Source organism: Mytilus californianus, unplaced genomic scaffold, assembly GCF_021869535.1.
Source record: "Mytilus californianus isolate M0D057914Y unplaced genomic scaffold, xbMytCali1.0.p SCAF_1, whole genome shotgun sequence".
NCBI lineage: Eukaryota > Metazoa > Mollusca > Bivalvia > Mytilida > Mytilidae > Mytilus > Mytilus californianus.
Window position 1 is genome coordinate 44,847,719 of NW_026262581.1, and position 27,044 is coordinate 44,874,762.

The 27,044-nt window shown below is 32.4% G+C and overlaps 1 protein-coding gene across 1 annotated transcript; it reads right to left on the reverse strand.

The window, feature by feature from the left end:
- Positions 1-579: 579 nt before the first annotated feature.
- On the reverse strand, positions 580-26,376 carry LOC127701597 (phospholipid-transporting ATPase ABCA3-like). The gene is made up of 20 exons (XM_052205554.1): positions 26,201-26,376; positions 23,961-24,331; positions 21,249-21,482; positions 18,858-19,111; positions 18,157-18,394; positions 17,183-17,362; positions 16,410-16,591; positions 16,047-16,181; positions 15,382-15,511; positions 14,736-14,890; positions 13,712-13,867; positions 12,892-13,102; positions 12,235-12,484; positions 11,001-11,194; positions 8,771-9,793; positions 8,041-8,262; positions 6,536-7,053; positions 6,055-6,242; positions 3,448-3,618; positions 580-2,011 (listed from the first exon to the last, which is right to left on the reverse strand). The coding sequence occupies exons 2-20, from the start codon at positions 24,286-24,288 to the stop codon at positions 1,564-1,566; spliced, it is 5,217 nt and encodes a 1,738-aa protein (XP_052061514.1). The 5' UTR covers positions 24,289-24,331; positions 26,201-26,376; the 3' UTR covers positions 580-1,563.
- Positions 26,377-27,044: the final 668 nt, after the last annotated feature.

Below are 27,044 nucleotides of genomic sequence, written 5' to 3' on the forward strand. Positions count from 1 at the left end.
GTTTTTGGTGGGGTTCGGTGTTGCTCAGTCTTGAGTTTTCTATGTTGTAATTTGTAGAATGTTGTTGGTCTTTTGGTCGTTTTTCGATTTTTGGCAAGTTAGTGTCAGCTCGTGTTCAGCGTACGCGTTTGGCTATCCCTTTGGTATCTTCCGCCTCTCTTCTATAATGTTTTATTTTCATATTAAGAGGACAAAGATATATTGTGGAATGAATATTGATAAGTTAATTACGACATTGGCGTCATATAAATATCCTCACTTACTTTTTTGTAAATCTGATGAACATTTATTTTTAATTTGAGAGGATGTAGTAACATAACAATACTCATTGAAAAGTGACATCTTAGAGGCACTTATACCATTTAACTGTTACGTGACGTGTCTACGTGACGTATCTACAAGTTATCAGCGGGCGAATTAATCAATTACTTTTCAATACTTGATAAAGCACTGAAACAATGCAAACAAACAGTTCTCAATTAATTCAATGAATTCCTTGTTAGTTTTTTTTACCAAATCCGTTTCTTTTTCTCTATTAGCGTGATAACAGAATGTACATAAAATATCGATCAGTAAAAATAACTTCAAAAAGTACTTTATTCAATAACAACGTTTATGATCTAGGCGCAAGTAACACACCACTAAATAATACCAGTATTACAAACGACAACATATATGTATAACTATTAGTCCGAAAAACATATTAGAGCTATTTTCCTAATGCTTGTAGTTTAAAAAAGTTTGAATGCCTTGCTTGCTTTGTTCGTTTAAATGTTTGCTCAAGCATTGCAATTAAGATTGACATCTGCAATCAATAGATAGGCGGGGCTTCAGATTGTATACGTTATATTTAAATGATATTGAGTATAATGTATACAAGCTGAAGCCCCGCCTATCTATTGATTGCAGACAGATGTCAATCTTAATTACAATGCTTGAACAACCATTCATACAAACAAAGCAATCAAGCCAATCAAACCTTTAGACTACAGGCATTAGAAAAACAGCTCTAAATTAAGACTGCTCACAGTTAGTGACAGCAATCTGCTGATATATAATCCATGCTTTCGTACACTAAAATATCATCTTCCAAAGAAAAACCAGTACATGTACAAAATATGGCTAGAAGATTTTAAAATGATTTCGACGTTTTATAACACCAGACTTAAATAGAAAAATTCCGTATTCAGAAATAGTGATCATGCTATAAGAGTTATGTATGTGAATTGGAGACATCTTATTTTGGAAAGGGGGGGGGGAGGGTGGAGTGGTTGTAAGAACACAACCAAAGATAATTTCGAAAAACTTATTTGTTATGAAAAAGCGTATTTGTTTATCTTATTCATTTGGTCCCACTTAAAGTTTATACCCCAAACTCTTTTTGAACTCAATTCAAGATCATTGTAACATCTGTTTCCGTTTGAACAGCTGATCTGAGGATCATTTGCCTAATAATACTATAAATAATATATTTTTGTTCTTTTGATGTGCTTCGTCATTATGATGTTAATGATATAAGAATGTAAATAACAACATGAACAATGCTAATAATAGCCATAAAATCTAAGAACAACATAGAAAACAACAACACATCTGTCTACAGATTCCATGTTTTTCTTCTTCTTTTGGTGAAACCTGATTTCTTGTAAAAGCTAGAAAAACTTGTTCCAGTGTTGCCTGGTGAATGTGATAGTCTTCAACATTAAATTGTTTCTTTGCCTTTTCCATTGCACCGAATAACAAACCTAAAGAAAGATTTTTGTCTGTTATTTGGAAATGACAATAACCTTGATGTGCATCAAATACTTGAGTACTTGGAAATTTGTCACATAAAAATTGTTTCAGGGGAATTGACGAGTCTTGTGTTCCATTTTCAGATGGCCCCATATTACATATAAGTGTATATCCCTGTCCAAATCTGCTCTTTAAATGTTGTGAACTTCCACAGCAGACGAATCTCCCGTTTACCATAATAACCATCTTGGTGCAGAGTGCGTCACATTCTTCCATACTGTTTAAAGAAATGAAATTGAAAACATCTTTAAAGATCGATTACAAAAGTACTCGATAAGTATTCAATATTTCTCAAAAATGAAATTAGAAAGAATTGGAAGATGCCAAAAGGCATAAGTCGAAGAGAAACTGACAAAGCCGTTGCAAAAAACGAAAAACGACAAACAAGATCACAAAATACTAGAAAATAGAAAACTAAATGCTAAGTAACACGAACTCTACCAAAAAACGGGAAAGATATAAATAATGAAAAAAATAAACTGAAGTCATATTTTTGTGGACTTAAAGAATGATGTAAAAAATACCGAAGTTTTTATACAAATATGAAATCAAGTTAACATCGGATTGATTTATGCTTCGAGAATATGAAAATCACATAATTTATGAGAAGAACGAAAAGTTTCTTTTGTTTTACAAAAAATATCAAATCCGTCTCAGATCAGTTCTGTCAATGGAATGATTTATCATGAAAATAAATTGAATTTCGCCAAGAAAGCAATCATATATCCAAAAAAGAAAAAAAGAAAAATGCCACAAACAGATGTAGACAAACAAGTAAATAAAGAACAATGAACGTTCATATGACGTCTGAAGTATTTTATGTTTTCTTCGTATAACAGATAGTATTTATAAATAATGAAACTTGGCTTCTGCAATATTCTTTGATTTTTCTACCTAACGTCTTACAATTTTCTGATTATGTAGCAATATGTGGCGAAATATAACGGTAATCGATTTCACTTGTGAACATACTGAATATGTTTATTATTCAGTTAATTAAACTATACTTCTAATTCCATTTTGTACGTTTCAAATACCAGACAATTGAAAATTTAAGGTTAATAATTGTAAACTATCATATTAACGGTATCTTTTATGCCATTCAGTGAATTAGGTTAAAACATCGATCATGAACAAATGGAGATGCAGAGGTTGCAGCAATGAAACAACAACATATAAAAATAAGAAGATGTGGCATTAATGCCAATGAGACAACTCTCCACCAGAGACCAATTGACATCGAAGTTAACAGCTATAGATCACCGTTTTTATATGCATGCATTTCAACCTGAACATTTCATAGTTTCTGATCTTTATCATGCCAAAAATGATGACTTTTAAGAAAATTTCAAATTGAGGAGCAAAACATTTTATCAAATTGAGTCGGAGTATAAACATCTTAAACCCCGGTTTTTTGGTGGGTTCGTGTTCTTCAGTCTTCATTTTTCTCTGTTTTGTTTTGTGTACACTTGTTCGTCTTTTGGTCTTTTTCCCCTTTTGTGCCATGGCGTTGTCAGTATATTTTCGACTTATGCGTTTGAATGTCCCTTTGGTATAATTCGCCACTCTTTCACATTTTAGAACCGAGTCAAATGGCGATAAAATTTCCATTTCAAAGATACAATTTTGATTATTTTGATTCATTGTACATACCTATGTGAAGTAAGAACTAATGTTCTCCCACTTGCTCTAACTTGTGACAACACATTCCATAACTGTCGTCTGGCGCCAGGGTCCATTCCTGTTGTTGGTTCATCTAAGAAGATAAACTGAGGGTCTCCTATCAAAGCAACAGCTGTACTCAATTTTCTTTTATTACCACCACTGCAATTGATTAAGATTTTATGCGATATTCAAATTTCCATCCAAGAACCAAAACGTATGGGTTACATTGTGAAACAAATATAAAAAAGATAATTAACATTTTTCGGGGGGGGGGGGGGGGGGGGAGGGGTAAATTTTATCAGACAGTATATGGTATATGATGAAATTATAAACATCATTGTAAAAATAAATCATCAATTAGGTCATTTGATTAAAACATGTAAAAAGAGGTGTACCAAAGCTTTATATTTGATTGCACATATGGATTTTTGTCTGTTTGTATTTATCTCTGTCTTTTTTACACCTAAGAACACTTTATATTCCATGATGGGATGTCAATTTAATATGATATTATACACCATTTGGGTTTCCGGAATGAATGAGTAGTATTGTTAAGAAATATCTTAAGAAACAAGAATCCCGCAATATGATTGGTTAATTACTCGGGTGTAAACAACATTCCCCACCCTTGTTCACCCGGAGAATAAAAGTTTGCCAAATTTTTTTCCAAAAAATTAAAATTTTGACAAAATTAATATGCAAAAAAAACAAAACAAAAAAAAATAGAATAAAAAATTGCAGAACTTTATAAAAAAACAAAACTTAAAAAAAAACCTTAAAAAATAATCCAAATTTCTCGAAAATAAAGAAAAATAAAAAAAAGTAATAGTTGACGTGCACAGCAAAATCGGTGTTGAAAAATGTTGTAGTGGAAGTTTTTCATTTAAGCGTTTTTTTCAATTTTGACATCCCGGCATAAAAAAAAGGGAAAGGAACCTTTAAAAGAAATATATTCGTTATCTTGGTGTGATTTAATTCGGTGTTGAAAATGCATTCACCCTTCGGCTGCGCATCAGGGTGTATGTATTTTCCACACCTGTGTACAACCCTGATAACTAATACTATTTAGTTCTTAACTTATTTTATTTCATATCATCCTTTTGGTACGCTCAACTTTCGTTTTTATGAAGTTATAATCGTTTCAATAACAACTCAAATTTAACAATCTGCTAGCCAAACGACTTAGCCTTTGAATTGCGAGACTTATACACCATGAACGCTGTTTGTAGATTCCCCTAGTAATTTACCAAAAAGCACACAAATATAACATCAATGTTTTATATATGTATTTTAATTTTATATGCATATATTGATTTGTTATGTCAAGCAATTAATTCTATTCTGTTCTCTCTATATTTCTTTTGATGCCAGTAGATCCTTCGTGGAGCCAATAAAGTGTTCAAACCAGGACCATTTCCAACAGTCTTTCAATTTTAATAACATTCGAAGTAGCACAGTCTCCGATGATGCGTATAATTTAAGGTGCTAACAACATTATTTTTTCTAAACATATGTAGATGACAACTGGGCTCATTTTAAATATCATTTTGTGTTTATCTAAATATGATTAAATATTTATGTCACATTATGAAAGAATTAGGCCAATCAAATATTATTCAATTTGATGGTTTAACTGTATCTCAGTCCATGCAAATAAAAAAAATAAAGATTCATGGATGGGATTTATTCTAGAAATATAAAAACATTAATACCTAGGATATTTATTTTCAAATCCATATACATTTAAATATAATTATATTTTCAAACGGGTAAAGGACATATTATTTTATTACCAATGGCTAAATAAATAACAAGTGAAAATGGAGGGAGAAATGGTCAACAAATTGAATGATAATTACATAAATGATAATCTGTTCATATAAATACTCTTTTAGAAGATAAGTTAGTACTGAATTTATTTGAAAAGCGTAAAAATAAATTGAACCCAAGGTTTATTTATAAAAATTCAGATTTATGCAACATTCTGTATAAATTTAACCGTATTTCTACAATATGATATAAGATTACAGTTGTCATCAAACGTATTTCTCCAGATGAGTTTGTCAAATTAACACATGACACTTTAACATGTTTAGCATTCTTCATGTTGTTTAGATCAATGTATCCATCATTATAATCATAAATAATTTTGTAATTTTATTGTTCAGATTAGATAATCGGTCACATTAATTCGTTTGAATAACTTGTCCTATTTTTGTCTTTTATATAACAAAATTATAAAATGTCTAAAGATAGCTCAAAAACTGAGATTTTAGAAGATTTTGGCAAGTTTTGAGTCCTAAAAACTTTAACAAAACTAAACACCTATTACAAGGTATTACATCTATGATTAAAGCTGTCCTTCAATACACATTAAACAAAACGAAACCAAAGTTTCAAAATGTTTCAAAATTTTCGTCAACAGCAACATTGTAGCTCTGAATAACATTTTATTGAAAAATCTCAAATTGTTAAAAACGATTAAAGTATATTGTATATATATACTCTTTAATGATTTTTTTTTTTATTTCAAGGGAAACAATTACTGGGATATTAGTCCTATCTCTTCATCATGGAACATCCAAATTCTATTACCTGTATGTACCACATTGCCTGTCTGCATATTGTCTAAGCATCATAATATCTATAAGATCATCAACAATGCTTTTTATTTGACCTTCACGCACACCACGAAGACGAGCAAACATGACCAAAATCTCTTTTCCTGTCATCTGGTCTATCAAAGCATCAAACTGTGGACAATATCCTAATTGCTTGTGAACCTGATAATAAAAAGTGTATAACGAATATTCCTTATTTATATATATATAAACGAACGACATCGGCATGTCGAAGATCGTCGAAATACATTCAAATAATATTATAAAAAAATATATGTCGTTATACTGGTGAATCTTGTAAGAGAAAAACTCAAATTAGTGTTGATTATTGAAATCTATAAGGACTCGATTCTTCGCTTAACGTCAAGTGGCAAATAGAATTATTGAATTAGACAGCATTCAAAAGACAATACATGTAATACTATACTTTGTTATAAAGAATACTAAATGCTTACCGTTTTCATTTCATGCTGTATATCGTGTCCATTCATCCAGGCATTTCCGGATGTAGGAATGACATCACCAGTCAACATTTTAAATGTGGATGTTTTTCCAGCACCATTTTGACCAAGTAATCCAAAACATTCTTGCTTAGCTACGCTTACACAAATTTCATCTACTGCCAAAAATGAGTCGTATTTTTTCCTTAGATTTTTTATGACAATTGAATCAGACGCAATAAGTGATCGAACTTCTGTTGTATTTATGCGATCCCTTTCAGCTCTGACGTCATCATCTTCGGCCATACCTCCTACCTTTGCCTCTGCTTCTTCGAGACCAGTATACTGTCCTACATTTGTGGTCTTATCGGACAAAGAGGCACATTGCTTTTGAAGAACGCCAGTTTCAAACAAAAACAGAATAATAAAAAATAAAGCTCCTTGTATTGCCATAAAACAAAAATATTTTCCACTACCAGGAAATTCCCATGCTAAATAGTTGTCTTGAAACTTAAAACAATTGTCTGTACATTCTGTAAAATCAAATAAACAATTCATTGAATTATCACTGATATTTGTTTCTGATCAGAAACACGAGGAATGCTACTAGTGAATCTGAAACTGTTAACCCTTACGGAGCATGTGGGTCAAAATGGTTTTTAAGTTTGTTTCGTATTGCTAAAAAATGTTTTCTGTGTAAAGTTTTGTTTATCATTGTACCTTTTTTTATTTTTTTTTACATGTATCTATCAGTCATTTGACTTATGAAACTTTTGTAACCTTTTGATATCTTCTATTTTTTTGTATCAGAGACATAAATTTAAAAAAATCAATGTATGAAAGTATTTAAGAAGTATTATACAATTATCAATCTTACAATTATTGACTATGATAACACATATACAAATGACACAAAATCTATGTAATATTATTGATTTGTTAAATTGAAAGAAAGGAAAAAGAACTTAAGATACAAAAAAAAAGTTATGCTTGATATAAAAAAATAAGGAGATGAGGTTTGATTGCCAATGAGACAACTAACTATCCACCAAAATTCTAATAAAGTGGATGTAAGCAACAATACGGCCTTCAACAATGAGAAAAACCATACCATGTCACAGTTTAGTCTGAAGATACAGAAACGACCGGTGTTGTCAATAACATATATCAATTGAAGAGATGATACTTACCCGGGACCTGGACACCAAGGACCGGTGTTGTCAATAAAACATATCAATTGAAGAGAGGATACTTACCCGAACCCTGGACAGCAAGGACCGGTGTTGTCAATTACACATATCAATTGAAGAGAGGATACTTACCCGAACCCTGGACAGCAAGGACCGGTGTTGTCAATAACACATATCAATTGAAGAGAGGATACTTACCCGAACCCTGGAAAGCAAGGACCGGTGTTGTCAATAACACATATCAATTGAAGAGAGGATACTTACCCGAACCCTGGACAGCAAGGACCGGTGTTGTCAATAACACATATCAATTGAAGAGAAGATACTTACGCGGACAACAATTACTAGTATTGTAAAATTCACATATCAACGGATAACCAGTTGCTTTACACCCCTCCGTGTATCCATAATTTGTGTAGACGTTCATAATGCCAGTTCCCATACAGTATGTTGGAAATATAACTGAAAATACCCAGTCAAGAGCGGTGGCTACATCTTCTGTTCCTAAGTCGGGTATCTTCAATACAAACACTGCCATCAAAGTTGCCAAACCTGAAAAAGGAAGTTTGATATTATTGAAGTTGAATATTATTTCTTGAACCAAACAATCTTTGACACCATCCACTTCATAAAAAACTGCGTCGTTATGTACATACTTCAAACGTCGGAAGAATTCTTTTACATCCGGGATAAGCTGAATGTAACATAAGGTAATAAAACATTGGTTTTTCTAAAACGTGTAAGTATCTCTTTTTTCTTATTTCCTAATATTAACACTTGAAACTGAATATACAGAGTGGATAGTAAATATGAACATAATTGGTATTGTTAAAAAGAATTCAAATCTAAAAAAAAAAAACATTAGATCGTTGTTAATTATATTTCAAAACAACAATTTTGTTGGCTGACAACAATTGAGAGGCACTCTAATATCCTATTCTATTTCAGTATAAAATACAACAGCTATGACTGCACGTGAGATCCGTACAATGTTAAATAATAAAGTCAGTGGTTGTTTTCGGCAAAACAGTGTGCCCATGTATTATCGATAATATCTTACCTGAAAGAATATTAAGCATGCTTACAGCTACCATCCCGGCAGGTGGAGTTTTGAAGAGAAACTGTATGATGTATACAAATGGCAGTGAACCCCATCCAAACAACAAGAAAAGGCCAAACAGAATACCTAGACGATGATCCTTCACAAAAGCGTCAGTATTAAAAGCGGCAAACACAATGATAATGAGAAGTACTGGAATCAAGTAATTAATCATGTCCCATAAAAAGCTAGAAAACCAGAACGCTCCTGTTCCTACTCCACTAACTCTCTGTAAATGCTTGGCTCCAGTAGCTCTTTCTTTTATCAAGAATAGCACAAAACTAGCAATTAGAAACGCCATTCCAAATATTACTGTGAATGCAACAACAAAACCAGTTCCTAAGGTTGAGAAAAAAAGACCCCTTGCATTTTCCGATAATGACTGTGGTAAAGGAAAGTTGATAGTAGTGATTGAATTGTTATTGTTTTGAGTAGCATGTTTCAAAATAGCGTTCATAGTAAATGCTAGTGATATAGCCGGTGAATGGAATGGTTGTCCATTGAAATAGGATATTATCTCTGTAACTGACTGGTTATCTTTCATACTTTTCTCCATTTCTAATCCAATGATATACATTTTATTGAACGTGGCAATTCCAACCGCTTTAGTCTGGTTTACAACAGCTATATCAAAGGGATAAGTATTCACACTAAATGGAATGTCATTACGATTTTTCAATGCATACTCATATCTGGAAGCTACACCCAACGTCAGATTACTTGGAGTTTTCCCAGTTGTGTATAATTCAGTCAATCCGTTTCCAAAAGGCTGTAAATTCAAAGTGAGAGGTGGTTCGTCTGTTTGTTTTGGAATAGACAGCTCGATTGACAAGGCCATAATTGTAAAAACGACTGGCACAATGAGTTGCACACCTGTTACTAGCTGGTTCCTTAGAGTATGAATAACTTTTTTAATGAACATCCCATAGAACTGTTGCCATACCAAGTCTTTACCAGTGTTTTTCTTTATATTTTTGTTAAAAGCTAAAATGATAATTAAAATATTATACTGTAATTTAAACAATTCTACACGTTAAAACGTTTTCGTTAAAAAGAAAGACGGAAGATACCAAAGATAAACTCATAAGTCGATCGAAAACGAAAACGAACTGACAATAACATGTAAAAAAAAAAACGAAACACGATCAAAAAGACAAGCAACAGTCTACATAACAACATATAAAACTAAAAACTGATGAAAATGAACCCCACCAAGAAACGGAGATGATCTCAAGTGCTCCGGAAGGGTAAACAGATTCTGCTCCAACCGTCGTGTTGCTTGATTAATTAAAATACGGCGATATGTCTAATTCGGTAGATCAGGAAATGAGGATGGGATTGTGGTTACGAAAATTGGAACATATCCGTCGTCACCGTCTCCATAACGGTCAACCAACTCGTAATGTCCGTAAAATTTTCGAAGAGTTGACTTCAACTTCGCCACACGGGTATAGATTCCATGTAAGCAGCAAACCTTTATCAAGGAAATAGTGATGGAAAATAGATGCGTTCAACATACTCACCAAACTTTGAACTTATTCAGTGTGACGACATCATTTATATAGCGGAATGTGAAGTTAAAGGATAATGCTAGCTTCTTTTCATTCTCCCTTAGAAGTTCCTGTATGAAATCTGCCTTATATGAATAAGGGAACAAGTCGACATGAAGAGGAGCACAGTTGGTTCCCATGAGAAAACCGATTGTTTGTTAAAAAACGCGTCCTCCGAAAATTACAAATATGTTGTCAATTAATAAATCAAGTATCTTGATAATGTCAGTTTCAGAGATTTTTTTGTTTGAATCAGAGTGTGTTTTTTTTACAAAGTCTATTTATCCCTCCCTAAAACATGATATTTTTATCTACGCTAGCCATTCATTTTTATGAAACAATGCAGAAACCAATTTTTCAATGGGTCTTTTAATTTGAATGGGGAATTCTTGTGTAAAAGGTAGAAAAGTAAAATGTTTGAATATTATTACAAGAGGGAAGAGACTTAAATTGTGCTCTCTAAATAGATCTTTGGAATTGTTTAGTATCCACATCTGATTCAAACCGCCCCAGAGTAGGTTGTTTCACAATATCTCTCCATACTATCTTAAAATGCTTGTATCATATATGTAGACATAAGTGTAACTATCTTTCCTAAACCAAAATATAGTATAAAATCACAATAAGTGATAACAACATACCAATAAAATTTCCACTAGCAGTTTCGTTCAAAGCTACGCCATTGCTTAACGTTCCATAGCCGTTTGCAATTTTACCATTTGAATGACCATTCAATAATGGTTTCTTGTCATGGTGATTCTCAGCGTAATTAGGATTGCTTATGCCTTGAACCACATTTTCACTCTCCTCTTCTACGTTATCTGGTTCGCCCACTCTGAAAAGAACCACATAAAGATAATCAAAAATTTACATTTTTGAAACATTACAAGCATCACTGAAGAGACATTTATTGTCGAAACGCCCATCTGGTACAGACAAACGTTAATGTTATTACTACACTGGGTCGATTCTTCTGCTGGTGGACTGTTAGTCCCCGACGGTTTCACCAGCCCAGTAGTAGGCATGAAACTACGGATTTTGTGTTTATATATATTGTGTTGTTTGGATTTTAAAATACTTTGGTATCGAGCATCAATAAGGAGACATTTATTGTCGAGATGCGCATCTGGTGCAGTAACCTTGGTACTGTTAATGTTATTAAGTACACATTGTGATAGCTACCCGGATATTTTAGACTTTACAGTTACAAATATTGACATAATATTTTCTACTTAGAAACAGAATAAAAGCACTTGCGATTGTATTGTATACCAAATGAGTGAGTCATGCTGGAAAGTTGACACAAATAACTAACTTCAATGGAAAAAAAACCAACCAAATTCTAATTTACCAGCCCAGTAGCCAGTACTTCGGTACTGGCATGGAAATACTGATTTTGTGTTATTTAAATCTGCTGTTACAAAACTTTGGAAATTATTTTAAATTAAGGAATATATCTCCCTCACCCAAAGCTCGGATTCCTTGCCCGACTTTGACTATACTTTATTGTCCATTTTGGTTTATGAGCTCTTCATTTTTGTAATAATCTTTAGATTTTCAAATGTTTTGGACTCGAGTATCACTGAAGAGACATTTATTGTCGAAATGCGCATCAGGTGCAGAAAAATTGGTATCGTTAATGTTATTATTCATTGAGATGAATACCGCAGAAAATAGTAGATCTTCCGAGTTAAAATGAAACATACTGATAACATCAATCTTATTTCAAATCTTATATAAAGAACATAAGGGAGATAAACGTTTGATAATTCAAATGTGGGATTTATGAGATCTGGTTCAAGTTTGCATTAACAGAGTGAAATGTTAAAAACTGTTAGAATTTCAAATGAAACCGTGCCTTTGTATTTTACATACTTAAGGAATACTTCTTCCATTGTGGTTGCTGTTGTTCCAAAGCTGGCAATTCCGAGATCATTACTTTTATCTTCAACTTCAAGTAGGAGCTTTTCAAAATTGTCTGATTCATCAAACGGTAACAGGTAAGAAAGTTCGGCACTTATTTCACTCTCTAATGACGCCGTGGCTACATGGGATTTGACCAACTCCGTAACTCTAGACGTTTGACAAGTTTTATCTTTAACCATTATCAAGTGATATCCGGCTCCTATAAATCAAAATAAATTGAATTATCATTCAAAATTAAATCCATATCAAAATTAAATACAACTGTCTTAATCAACCAATTCCTTTTTAATATCTTTTACAATTACATGATCTTACATATATGTTTCTGTATATTGACCTTTTACATAATACTGGTCTTTGATTTAGGATGATACTAAATGGGCGTACAATTTTTAGTTTAACTTTTTCAAATACCTTTTTATATGGAGAAAAGTGTCAAAAGCTTATTCTGTATACATTATTGAGAAATTGCAAAGGTTATTTTAAAATAAAGATACGGGCGAAACTCATGCATTTCCATAAGATGTCGTTTTTGTTATTGTTGTTGACCATTGTCGTACAAGGGAAGTAAAAGTTAAAATGAACACCGAATAGATGTAGCATTACCATATGTTTTCTTCAGGAAATAAGATGTTCCACAACATTTGACAACCCCTTCTGCCATAATAGCAATTCTATCACCGAGAAGGTCTGCTTCATCCATAAAATGTGTAGATAATATTAAAGTTCTGCCTTCTTTGAACTTCTGTAAAATATCCCATGTCTGTCTGCGGGCACCCGGATCCATACCAGATGTTGGTTCATCAAGAATCACTACCTGCATTATATTAGGGTGAAATGTGTATGTAAAATACTAGTAATCGTTTAATATACAAAGCCAAAGGCAGTTATTTGGTGGTTCATTTGATAACGGTTTGTGTGGATCTATACATCTACAGTGATTTTTCGGTTTGTTTTGTTAATGTTCCTTAATTTCATCAATTGCAAATTCCAGTCAATCTTGCAATCGAGATATAATATTTGACAAAAAAAAAAGCAGATGGCCTAACGATATACTACAGTAGATAATTGTTAAATACTTGGTTTCTCATTTATCTATTGTACCCTAATTATTGAGATAAGTGATTTTCATGTACTAATTTGAAAGCACGTTCTATTTTGTATCTATTGTTGCCTCACAGATTGAGTTTAACAGTGAAGGGTTGAGATTTAAAAAAAAAACTGTTGATATCATGTGTTCGTCAGTGGTTGTGTTTTGTTAGATCTTTATCATGTTAATGTTTTAATGTTTTTAGGAATTTCGTGTGGAGGGCAGATTTTAATGGTATCTGATACTTTATTTACAACTCCATATCAAAGGTCATGTTAAACAAATCAAATAATCTCTGTCTAAGTTTTTTTTATTAAAAATCTTACAAAAGATTACCTTTGAGCCTGCAATTAGTGCAATTCCAACCGAGAGTTTCCTCTTTTGTCCACCAGAAAGCGTGCTTGAAAATTTATGTCTTTTCATTTCTAACCCAAGAACGTCTATCATTTCATTTACTTCTTTTTTGACATTCTCTGACGGGCATCCCTTCAGCTAAAGCAAGAAGCAGACATTTAAATTTGATAACGTTTTAAAAAAGGAAAAAGAAACCCATTTAACTCAAATGGGAAAAGTTTTTTTTTTATATTTGCAAGATTTTTCCTTTACTGCAACTCTTGATTAGTGCAGCATGTGGGGTAGAAAAAATGAAATCTTTCCATAATCACCTGACTATAAAAGCAAATCAGGAAATTATGCAACTGATGTCAATAGTGGAGAACATTCTAGATTACATGTATTCAATCCGGTATTTTTGGTGGGGCGCGAGTTGCTTCATCTTAAGTTGCCGTGTAATGTATTGTGTCTTTTTACTGTTGACCATGGTTGGTTTTTTACAAATGGTTTTATTATCTTCTTTGTATCTTTTTTTGACTCCAATAAATACGAATTTATTTATTTTATTTATGAAATAAGAACGTCAATTTCGTATGTTTACTATTAAAGCCAAAATATTACATTTGGCGACAATATTGATACTTGAACCAAATTCCAGTATTTTTCTAAGAATGACACAATTGCGGGATGTTTTTGATATCTGATTTAGTATAACACGCGTACCCTGTTGACGTACTCGGTCTCGCCCCTTTTGGATTTCTAGAAGTTCCCTCAGTTTATGTTCTTGGCCTTGATTTGTATCTTCTAAGTTAATTTGTGAGATTCAAGGATCGGTAAACTACTTTTGCTTCTAATTTACTTCCACAAATGTCAAAGCAACTACATAACAAGGGAAATTTCGTACAGTTCAACATTTGTCCGCGTTTACAATTCTCGTGTCTTTGTGATTAATGATAGTATGGGTTTCGAAGAATACAAAAAATACACTGAAAACCAACAGTAAAACATATATAAATATTACACTTACACGTGCAAAAAAATTTAAATGTTCTTCCACTGTCATGGTATCAAACAATATATTGTGTTGTGGACACAGGCCAAGACTACTTCTGACACTCGTGATATCTTGTGTTATATCATATCCGTTCACTTGGGCTGTTCCACTGGTTGGAGGGATGAAGCCTTAAAAGGGAAACACTATTTTAAGTGATATTTTGAATTAGACTCGTATATCATAAACACTTCTCGTTATAATAACTTAATTTGATATCTCATTTTCGTAGCAATTTAGCCTGTACTGTATCTTACAACATCAATTTCTTACTTTTGAAAATGTTTTTTTTCTTGGTATAAAATCCAATTATATATAGAGTGTTTTCTTTAATGCTAAAAAAATGTGAGCATCAGGATGTCCATTAAAATAGGGGTGAGATCTATTAAGTCATAAGAATTGCCGTACTTTAATAGAAAAACAAAGGATATGGGGTATCCATCCATGACACAAAATCAGTACATGCACAACAAAAAAACTAACAATAAGCAAAGGAACAGCGCTTTTATTGCTGTTCTTCATCTCAAAGTCACAGTGAGGCCTTCAACAAGGAGCAAAAAAAAAAAAAAAAATCTCACCTCACTGCACTGTTTTCATTTTGTGTAATGTAAATTGAGCTTACCAGTTAACATTGACATCGTGGTTGTTTTTCCAGCACCATTATGACCTAACAGTGCGGTTATCTGCCCTTCATACATATTAATCGTTGTATCTCGGACGGCAACTTTCCTCGTCTTCCCCGACCCGAACACCTATATTGATATGAATAAGAATTGTGAAGCAATTGTTAAAGAACCTAACAAAACAGTCACTTGCTACGTTTAGCACATTTCCGATGTGTCGAAATTGGGGATTTAACATTTCGATTTCGTATACTCTCTTTTGAGTCCGATTTTAGATTTCTACGAAACTTGGACGAACTGTTTAGGATGTAAAGACTTATTTTAAAATCACCATGTAAAAGTTCGCGCTGATAGCAGTAGTAAACAGTTTAGTTTATATTCAAATCATACTAGAAAATCCCAATTGATTTTATCAATTTTATAGGCCATAGAAGCTTTTTTTTTTGTATAAACCGGATTCAATATTTTCTGCGTTGCTTTCCACCCAGAAAGGCGTTAAGGGGTAAAACGTCCTTATGGATATGTTTCTTCCTTTTGAAAATGGCACACAATGAGTTATATACAGCTATCACTTATAATCAAGCTAAATTGCAGTTTTTCATATCTTGAAAAGAATCATTTCTTAATTTTGTTTTCCTTCTTATATCGCCCATAAACTGCAAACCTTTCGTAAGTGTTGAATTGATATTCCAGGTCTTAAGTCTGTTGGATCTCTTTCAAAGTAAGTTGAATCTTGTGCAACAATGGATACTTGTCTATCAAACTTGCTGACCTGACTTGATCCAAACCAGTATTTTTTCTGAAGTAATATAAAGAATTAAATAAATAGGAATATGATAAAGATGATGTTTTTATTCAGAAATTCTGTAACCATTTTGCTATGATATATGTTTATCACATTATTACTACCATTTTTGTAAAACCTTACAAATATAATAGTATTTTGAAAAACAAACTCTTTTTTAGAAATGTGTTTAGAAAAATTGAAAGTCTTTGTTTTACCGAAATTATGTTTGTGTTTACTTACGGTAAATAGGAAATAAAGTGGCTCTGGTACTCCGTATTCGCCGGGCATTACTGCATCTACATACCATGTGATGAATAGATAAACAACCGTGTCGCACAGTAACATCACAATGGATGTCAGTAATGTAAAATTGCTGTCAACTGTTGGCTGTTTGTAAAAGTTGTTCCACTGAGCGCCCTCACCTTCAAATTTATAAGATGATTAAGTATCTTCTTGTGAATTTAATTTTAATTCAAAATTCAAGGAACATTGTCAAAGTTCAACATGATTGTTTCAGAATGAAAAAATCGGTTTAATAGACAAAGGTATTGGCTGAACATGATATCTTAGATTCATATATGCCAGTATCTTTTCGCATGACAAGGTTCATTTTTGGCAAAAGATGGCCTTGAATTTAAACTGGATTATAAAATATTAAAAGGGCCATAATCTGGTTCTTAAATGGATCTATTTGAAAAACCTTAGTGCTAGGTAAAACAAATGTCTTCATAATAGTACATTATAGGCTCCAAAGTCAGCTAATTTAGGAATATTGTCAAAAACGATTATTTTGTAATTTTCAGACCGTAAGGCTTTAGGAAAACCTTGTCCGCAATTTACGATCCAAAATATTCTGTAACCAAAAGATGCCAAGGTTGGTATTGATTTCAATCCCTAGACATATAATTTATGATAAAAAACCAAGCAACTAAAACAAAATAAAAAATGACGAAAATAATAAATGTTTGCGGTGAATTCATACAAAAAAACAAAAACAATTCTTAGATTCATACCTGTTCCCTCGTAAGATGCTATTGTTTTGACACCAAATGCCATTGCATTATTACTGAAGACACAAGCCAGGATTTTTTGTGTCAATGTCAGTGATGCGTATCGATTGTCATCGCCAAGGAAAAAATAGGGAAAATATGTTAAGAAGTGTATCATTCCTCCGGCAAAGGCACCTGTGTTGGCTATAAGAAATAAGAATGAAGATGATAAATTGAATAGAATTACTTAAACAATTTCATTAAAGTATGTTTAGATTTCTTGATTTCGCTAGCCTTTAGAGCTACTTTCCTAATACTTGTAGTTTGAAGGTTTGGTTGGCTTGCTTGTTTTGTTTGTACAAATGTTTGTTCAATCATTGTAATTTAGATTGACATCTGCAATCAATAGATAGGCGGGGCTTCAGCTTGTATACATTATACTTAACATCAATAACATTTCAGTATAACCAAACTTTAAAACTACAAGCATTAGGAAAATAGCTCTAATGTGTGTGATAACGTATCATTTTGGATAACAATTTTCGTTTGTGATTTCATAAACGCAGATTTTGTTTATTTTTGTTAACTTAGCATGAAAAAAGTCATCGAAAAATTAATTTGTTATGCAATTTAAAATAGAAGAAATAGAAACTGTAAATAGTGTTTCTCTTTATAATATAAACGATGAAAGATTTTTGTGAGTTTTGGATTAGAGGTAAGAATATTTCATATTTATTCTAAAAAAAAAAGAATAAAAAAGATGTTTTCCATTTTAAAGCGCGTTTTATTTTAAGAGGACTTTAAAACCACACCATCAGGTATCTCTAGTTACAAAAATTTCTTTGTTTTAACGTCGATGCTGCATTATTTCATTTATGTATAAATCAACCTTTATCATAACCGAGTAAGCCTGACATTTCAGCTATTCATTGTGAAAAGCCAAACGATAAATACGAAAATGTACACCGTATTAACTGTTCACTTTCAAATTAACATACCTTTTTTAAAGAATGTGCTTATCATAAACGATAAAGCAATAACAGACATAGCGTAGCACAGAAAAAAGACAAAGGTCAATGTTGGATCAGATTTCCCCAAAACACTTCCATGAACTCCTATTTTGATTGACAGCAATAACGTGAATATAAAACAAGCTATAACTAGGTAAATCAGCGAGACAGCAAACCATGACATCCAGTATACCACGGGACTTAATCCCATCATCTTCATAGACTCCTTAAAAATAGATGAACGATTCATGCTTCGGAGTTGTAAGTTATTATTATAATCATGGACGTATGGAGTACATTTAATATATGGTGATGACATATATAATACATTACCTTTAGACTATAAAAAAATAATACGAGCATTCGGAATAAAGAAAAGTGCCAGCAATTAAAAGTTGAGATACTATATTGAATAGGATAGTCAGTTTTCCTACCGATGGTCGGTGGTTCTCTCTGGACACTCCTGCTGCCTCCACCAATAAAAAACTGACAGCCACGAAATAGCACAATAGTGCTGAAAGTGGCGTTAAAAACAATCAATCAATTAATTTATACAAAGTAAGTAAAATAAAATTGATAATTCAAATATATACTCTATTTTTCCAAGAAAACTTAAAAATATAAAATTGAGAATGGAAAAATCAATTTCTTATTCAGTCTCTTACTATGATAAAGTAGTCGATTCTCACCTTTAATTTTCTTTCTTTCTCGTAAACTATGTTTTTTGTCGTTTGTATCACATAAAGAATAAACCCTAACATCAAAAACAGAGGTAAGTTTTGCTGAATTGCACCCAAGAGAGGATCTTTAAGGTATGGAGGGTATGGCATCTTCTTTATCTTGATCTCAATATCATCAAAGAAATTGTTCTTTCCCGACTTTTGCGTAATGATAGCCTTATCCACCTCGTATTGAAGCCACAGAAAGCCTGTTTTCTTATAGTCTGAAAAAATATAATTGTTGCTTCATTACTTCTATGTAGTTTAAAGAGAAAAAAATAGGCAAAAACATCTACAGGTACAAAATCAAATGATAATAAACAGCTGCGCCATAAGCGCATGATACGCCCGTCGTCTTGTGTGTGAATTTTTATGCAATAAGCATAAATAGTTTCTGACATACGGCGTGACATGAGAAAACCCCCCCCCCCCCTTTTTTTTTTACAAAAAACTCAATATCTCTAAAATAAAATTTTGAATCAAAACCAAAAAGTATACAGATCTTTAGATTAATATAACTAAGAAGTGTGTAAAATTTTAAGCAATAATCATAAATCGTTTTTGAGATACGGCGCGACATGTGAAAAACCTCTCCCCCTTTTTTTACAAAATACTCAATAACTCAAAAATAGAATTTTGAATCATCACCAAAAAGTATACAGATCTTAAGGTTAATATAACTAAGAAGTGTGTAAAGTTTTAAGCAATAGTCATAAACTGTTTTTGAGATACGGCGCGACATGTGAAAAACTCCTCCCCCTTTTTTAACAAAATACTCAATATCTCTAAAATAAAATTTTGAATCATCACCAAAAAGTATACAGATCTTAAGATTAATATTACTAAGAAGTGTGTAAAGTTTTAAGCAATAATCATAAATTGTTTTTGAGATACGGCGCGACATGTAAAAAAAAACACACACCTGTTTTAGTTACTAAGTCCCGTAACTCAAAAAGTTTTAATCTTATTATCACCAAAAAGTATACAGATTGTTTGACCATCATAAGAAACAACTATGTTAAGTTTCATGAAATTTGGATAAGTCATCCTCAAGTTACGGTGCGACATGTTTACGCCGGACAGACAGACGGACAGACAGACAGACGGACGGACAGACAGACGGACAGACAGACGGACGGACGCCGGACATTTGTATACCATAATACGTCCCGTCAAAAATTTGACGGGCGTATAAAAATTAAACATTATCAATTTCTTGTCGGTCGGCTATCCCATAATTCTATTTTTAGTGGTATAAACATAACATTATCAATTTATTGTCGGTCGGCTCTCAAATAATTCTATTTTTAGTATTATAAACATAACATTATCAATTTATTGTCGGTTGGCTCTTCAGTATTTCTAGTTTTAGTAGTATAAACATAACATTATCAATTTCTTGTCGGTCGGCTATCCCATAATTCTATTTTTAGTAGTATATTGATTCACTTATAGGGTCTTTGCATCGGCACTAAACACATTTATTTAAAAACCAGGTGTTGGCATGACACGGGTTATGTTCTTCTCATATATGTTATGATGGTATGATACTAAACCCCTAACGGGAAGGATTGTGCCTGATATTCATATGATGAAGACATAATCTTTCAATCAGTTTAATTGAAGTCTGGAGCTGGCATGTCAGTTAACTGCTAGTAGTCTGTTGTTATTTATGTATTATTATCATTTTGTTTATTTTCTTTGGTTACATCTTCTGACATCAGACTCGGACTTCTCTTGAACTGAATTTTAATGTGCGTATTGTTATGCGTTTACTTTTCTACATTGGCTAGAGGTATAGGGGGAGGGTTGAGATCTCATAAACATGTTTAACCCCGCCGCATTTTTGCGCCTGTCCCAAGTCAGGAGCCTCTAGCCTTTGTCAGTCTTGTATTATTTTTAATTTTAGTTTCTTGTGTACAATTTGGAGTTTAGTATGGCGTTCATTATCACTGAACTAGTATATATATTTGTTTAGGGGCCAGCTGAAGGACGCCTCCGGGTGCGGGAATTTCTCGCTGCATTGAAGACCTGTTGGTGACCTTCTGCTGTTGTCTGTTCTATGGTCGGGTTGTTGTCTCTTTGACACATTCCTCATTTCCATTCTCAATTTTAAACATAACATTATCAATTTCTTGTCGATCGGCTATCCCATAATTCCAAATTTAATAGTATAAACATAACATTATCAATTTCTTGTCGGTCGGCTATCCCATAATTCTATTTTTAGTAGTATAAACATAACATTATCAATTTCTTGTCGGTCGGCTATCCCATAATTCTATTTTTAGTAGTATAAAGCACAACATTATTAATTTATTCATGTTTTTTTTTAAATATTTAAAACAAAAAAGTGTTTACTTGGTACACCACCATCAGCTTTAAGATTCCTAGGGCTTGTCGTCTGAACAAAGTTGTATGTAAACTCTGTAGTCCACCTATCCATTGGATCAGCACGGGAAACACGTAAATCATATACGATATCAGCTGGCAGACTTGACTCGTACGATTTACTCGCATCAAATACTACAGCTCCCCATATCTCATCAGAATAAAGATTGTGATATTCTAATAACTCTTGTTGTGTCTTAAATCCTGTAAAAAGATGTGTTTCAATAATGTGTACAAAGTAAAAAGTAGGCAAAAAGACGAAGAAGACACCACGGGAACAATCCAAAGTACTATAGCAAATAGAATTGAAAAACCATAAAAGATTAACAACAGTCCACAAAACACTACATAGAAACATAAAGACTGAGAAACAAGAACATGACTAGGAACATGGACGCCATTACTGTAAGTGCATTAAATCGCATAATCATCCAATAATGTACATTGTTTTTTTCCAAGACTTTACTTTCCCTGTTTTAACAACTATGCCACACTAAAATAGTGCCTGATTAATCAATTCGAAAAAAATAACTTCAGACAGTTAATTATATATATAACATATATATCATATATCAATATGAAAACTATTCTTCTTTATAAAAAATAATTAAAACAAGCATTCTATGAGTATTGCCTGACAATACAAAGTCCCCTACCGGTTAAAAATTCATTGTACTGGAAGAAAATGCTAACTTGATCTATAACTTGTCATAGTGTAAACTACATAACAAATATCAAGTCAATATCTTCAAGCATGACGAAAAAAATGTGGAAAATTGATTATTTGAGTGAATTTTCTAAGTCCAAGGACTCTGCAAAAATCATCAGACCGGAACAAAATTCGAACTTGATCTGTAACTTGTCATGATAAAACTAAATTCCAATTATCAAATCAATATCTCCAAGCTTGACGAAAAAAAGTGAGGAAAATTGATTATTTGAGTGAATTTTCTAAGTCCAAGGAACATAACTCTGCACAAAATCATTAGATCAGACCAAAATTCGAATTTGATCTGTAATTTTTCATGATAAAACTATATACCAATCATCAAATCAATATCTTCAAGTATGACGAAAAAAGTCCGGAAAACTGATTATTTGAGTGAAATTTCTAAGTTCAAGGACCATAACTCTGCACAAAATCGTCAGACCGGAACAAAATTCGAACTTAATCTGTAACTTGTCATGATAAAACTAAATACCTATTATCAAATCAATATCTCCAAGCTTGACGAAAAAAAGTGAGGAAAACTGATTATTTGAGGGAATTTTCTAAGTCCAAGGACCATAATTCTGCAAAAATTATTAGATCGGACCAAAATTTGAACTTGATCTGTAATTTTTTATGATAAAACTATATCCCAATCATCAAATCAATATCTTCAAGCATGACGAAAAAAAGTCCGGAAAACTGATTATTTGAGTGAATTTTCCAAGTTCAAGGACCATAACTCTGCACAAAATCGTCAGACCGGAACAAAATTCGAACTTGATTTGTAACTTGTCATGATAAAGCAATACACCAAATATCAAATCAATATCTTCAAGCACGAAGAAAAAAGTGTGGAAAACTGATTTGCCGGACTGACGGATGGACAGACAGACAGACAGACAGACGGAGTGCAAAACTTCGTCGTTAGGGGACTAATAAACAAAAAAAAAACAAGAAAAAAAAACAAAAACCATCCATAGATCTGCATCCGTTTTTCAATCATGATTGACGACATGGTGATTGACCGACTTAGACAAGCGGAAGAACAAACCTACAATGAAAATGCTACATTCTTATAAAAAAAAAACAGCAAATCCAGACACACCAAACATACTTTTTATCCCATGCACATTATTCACAAAATGTCTACTAATTATTGACCAGATCAGTTTTTTTTATGGCCACTGATTTCAGATTTGTTGCCTTAAACAGAATATTTGGAATATATATAAATATGATCATTCACTTCTCCTTGATATAGTAAGAGCGTTAGTAAGTATAATAATCCTTGCCTACGAACTTAGTAAAAAATGTTGAGTAAACGTAAATTAAACGGTAAAGCAATAACATTCTGAAAACAGAAAAGCCATCCGGTGGTCAACACACGGGCTTCAACAATATTCAAGTTTCCTTAATGTGTCTATATCATATGTTAAGCTCGGATGGGGGAAAGATCACATGCAGGCGCTTGGGGCATGGACAACCATTTTTAGTTTAATTTTTAGTAAATATTCTTTAATATTATTCTTACTCTTATTCATACCAGGTAACACTATAAATAATGTAAAAATGCTGCTAAAATGTTATTGTAGTACCGGTATTGTATGGATAAGAGCAAAATAACATTAAATAAGTGAAAACAGTTAAAAATATTTACAAAAAAGGGGAGTTTATGCCCAATCGCCTGTGGGACAGATTACGAATGAATAAAACCGAGAGTATATCATAAAACGATTTGAACTCTGCTTGGTAAAAGTATTTATTAAAGTTCGAAGTTTTGATAAAATATTGACAGGTCGACTACCAATTATAACTACCAAAGAAACAAGAGTCTTTGACAGTCTTTGAAAAATCTTGTAACTTATTATTAGTATGTCTGTAAGAATTTACAATGTCAGCAAAATGGGGTCACCAATGCAAGTTTTTGGTTCAACATTTTCGGATAATAATTGTATAATATCTAAACTAACCTTGAATAGTCTTTTTGTAGCCTGAAATTGGGAATGGATATTTCTCATTTATTGAATTCTTAACATCTATCATGATATTTTCAATAAGCGTCTCATTTGGAGCAAACAAAATCTGATTTTTATAGTTCAAATCAGCTTTTGTAAAGTTTGGACTCTGCCATATTGTATTATCTGGATAATCCGTCGTTTTCACAAGGAAGCGAATTAGTACCAATATCAGTCCAAAAAACAGTGGTAATAATACTTCAAACAATGTAACACAAATTTTCCTTTTCTGTAGTGTCCAATTCTTCCATAATAGTAGCAGAAATTGGCTCCCTAGTGCCATAGTTTTTTTTTTTTATCTTATTTCTTTCTTTCGATATTGAAAACTGAAATTGACAGTATACAGTTATTATAAAAAAATCGTAACAATTAATAGATATTATTGATAACAAACATTTTTATTTGTTTTGCAACGTCTCTTTTTACTTCGGAAGGAAATAAATCCCACTTCTTGTAGATGGTATATAATTCCGTTATAAGAAACTAATTCATTACTCGCCATTACGCGTTGAATTAAAAAAAACTTCCTGTTAACCAAAAGGGGAGGGAATAACTTGAGTGTCTGTTACAGCTGATGAATGCCTGATATCTGATATGTTTATCATGTTAAAAATATAATTCCATTCTGCAAGAAATAAGAACAACCTACCAGAAAAGAAAGGACCGTTCGAAGTGTGTTTCATCGCAAAGGGCTTACATTGTGTTAGTGTATAAATTCACCGGTTGGCATTTGTAAATTGTTTTTGCATTTTGTTAGAGCATACCGTGTGTAAACAGAAAGTGTTGGCTTTCGATTGATTGATTGATCATTGTTTGCATAAGGTAGATTAGCAAAAATATCAAGCACATTTAACAATGTATCTGATCGTTAGGCCTAGCATAGTCAGTCATTCGACCGGAATAAGAGCATGGAAGTTGGACTGCCTCTAGAGAATGAGGGCATGTTGATTAGCAGTAGAAGTTTTGCCTACGATGAAAGTGTAGGGTAGATAAAAAGTAGATAAAAATAATCCCACAAAATAAATATCGAACAATTTTGATTGTACAGGTCAGTCTCAGTTCAATTTGTATTAAACTGGTCGAGAACAGACGATCTGGTTTGGGGTTTACAGAATAGAGAATAATGGGCAAATGTAACCCATGAAATAACGGTGTTATAGAACCATTAAAGTTAACCTAGGTTTATCAGAAAAAATTTCCTAGACGAAATGAACAATGATCAATTAAAGAATAAAAAGATGTGGAATGATTGCCAACTTTCAATCAGAGACCAAATGACGTAAAATTTAGCAAACAAATACTAAGTCACAGTACACCCTTATACAATAATGAAAACCCATACCGCACAGCAGCTATAATTTAAAGGCCCCGACATAACGAATAAAAATCAATTCGAATGATTTAACTAACAGCCTGATTTAGAAACCTGATTAATGTACCAAACAATAAACAGCAACAAATGACAACTACTGAATAACAGGCTCCTGACTTGTAACAGGCACATACATAGTGGAGGTGTTAAACATGTTTGCAGGCGCCCAACTCTCCATTAACTATAGTGATTCAGGCAACAGCATGGTTAAGACAAATTGAAAGGTCGCAAAATATGTACATCATCCAGTTCTCATATATTTTGGCTTGTGTTCTTAACTCATATATTTTGTTGTTTCGTTTCGTATAAATGTAGAGTTTCACCTCCTTAAACTTTTCTTATCTTTATTTTGTTTAAACAAATTATTGCCTCTAAATGATTTTATTGTAATTAATTTTCTGTTAAAGGGACATATCTAGGTTTGAGTAACAGCAATCCCCATTTTGTGTACAACACTATTTTTATTTTTTAAATTTTATTTTGGACAAACGTAGTATCTTTTAGATTGTTTAATATTTTTTTTCGGACAATTTGAACTTACTAAATGGAATAGCCATTACTTTGTTATGAAAGTGATCGTTTAAAGTTTACCCGTTTCCGCTGCATTTATATTAAATTTAACATTCTCGTAAAAACATGACACGGGAGGTGAACATTGAGCCAGCACTGTTCTGTAAGTTAAAGAGGCGTTGCAGATAGGAGATGCATACGAACGACAATTCCTTTCACATTATTTTTAGTTGCTTGTAGGAAAATATAACAGTTAAATATCTATAATAATACTAATTTACACATTTAAAAGTATTTTTAGAATTGAATGTACCTTTTCTAGCTAGTTTTCACTTCCTTGTTGCGTCCAAAGTTGCAGGAAATAAAAAGAATGAATTATATCAAATCTCACATATATTAATTGATGTGTATTGAACTCATCTCCATGTGATCCTATGATTGTAAACGTTGTGTAATGTAAAATCCTACATTTGATCACGCCGGTGGTCACATGCGTTTGACAATGTCTGATATATTTGTATACACAAACTTTATCGATTTGTAAATAATCATAATCTAATTATTGTAAAAGGACGGTTATATAACCTCCTAAGGTTATTTAAGTATGTTGAAAAGGTCACTGGAATGGACATATTATGTTTAGCCAGTTGAATGATGACACGAAGGACTGAATTAATGTAATGGTTCAACGGTTGAATACTTGTTTTATAATTGTAAGTTTATTGGAAAGACGGAGAGAGAAGCTTTTTAAATACGAAATTTTTTGGTAATTCCTGGTACCCATTATTTTAACCGACGATCTAGATATATTTTAATGATTTATGACATCTATTTTAACTTCAAGACTATAATTCCTTATGTTAACAGACGCTTTAAAGCTCCCCACGTAATTATAATTTTTACAAAAACTCTAACTTTAACTTCAACGTCTTAATTATTGTTAAAATGCCACAGAACAGATAAACACCGAGCCCCAAACTTCAAAACCATAAGTCCAATGTAATAAAAACTTGAAATATCCTTGTCTTAGAAATACCAAATTACCAGTCACCTGACAATTAAAAATCGTTTTTCAAAAACCATTCTTTTAGAAACTTATAAAGATTCCTAACATGAACTAAAGACCAAAACACCTGCTTAAATTGTACACCAACCTT

Excerpts from the sequence above, each read along its gene's own strand:
- LOC127701597 (XM_052205554.1), bottom strand. The coding sequence starts at position 24,288 with ATGGCACTAGGGAGCCAATTTCTGCTACTATTATGGAAGAATTGGACA. Across the intron at positions 16,182-16,409 it reads CACTTTATTTCCTATTTACC|AAAAAATACTGGTTTGGATC; the intron begins GTAAGTAAACAC and ends ATATTACTTCAG. Across the intron at positions 13,103-13,711 it reads CACTAATTGCAGGCTCAAAG|GTAGTGATTCTTGATGAACC; the intron begins GTAATCTTTTGT and ends AATATAATGCAG.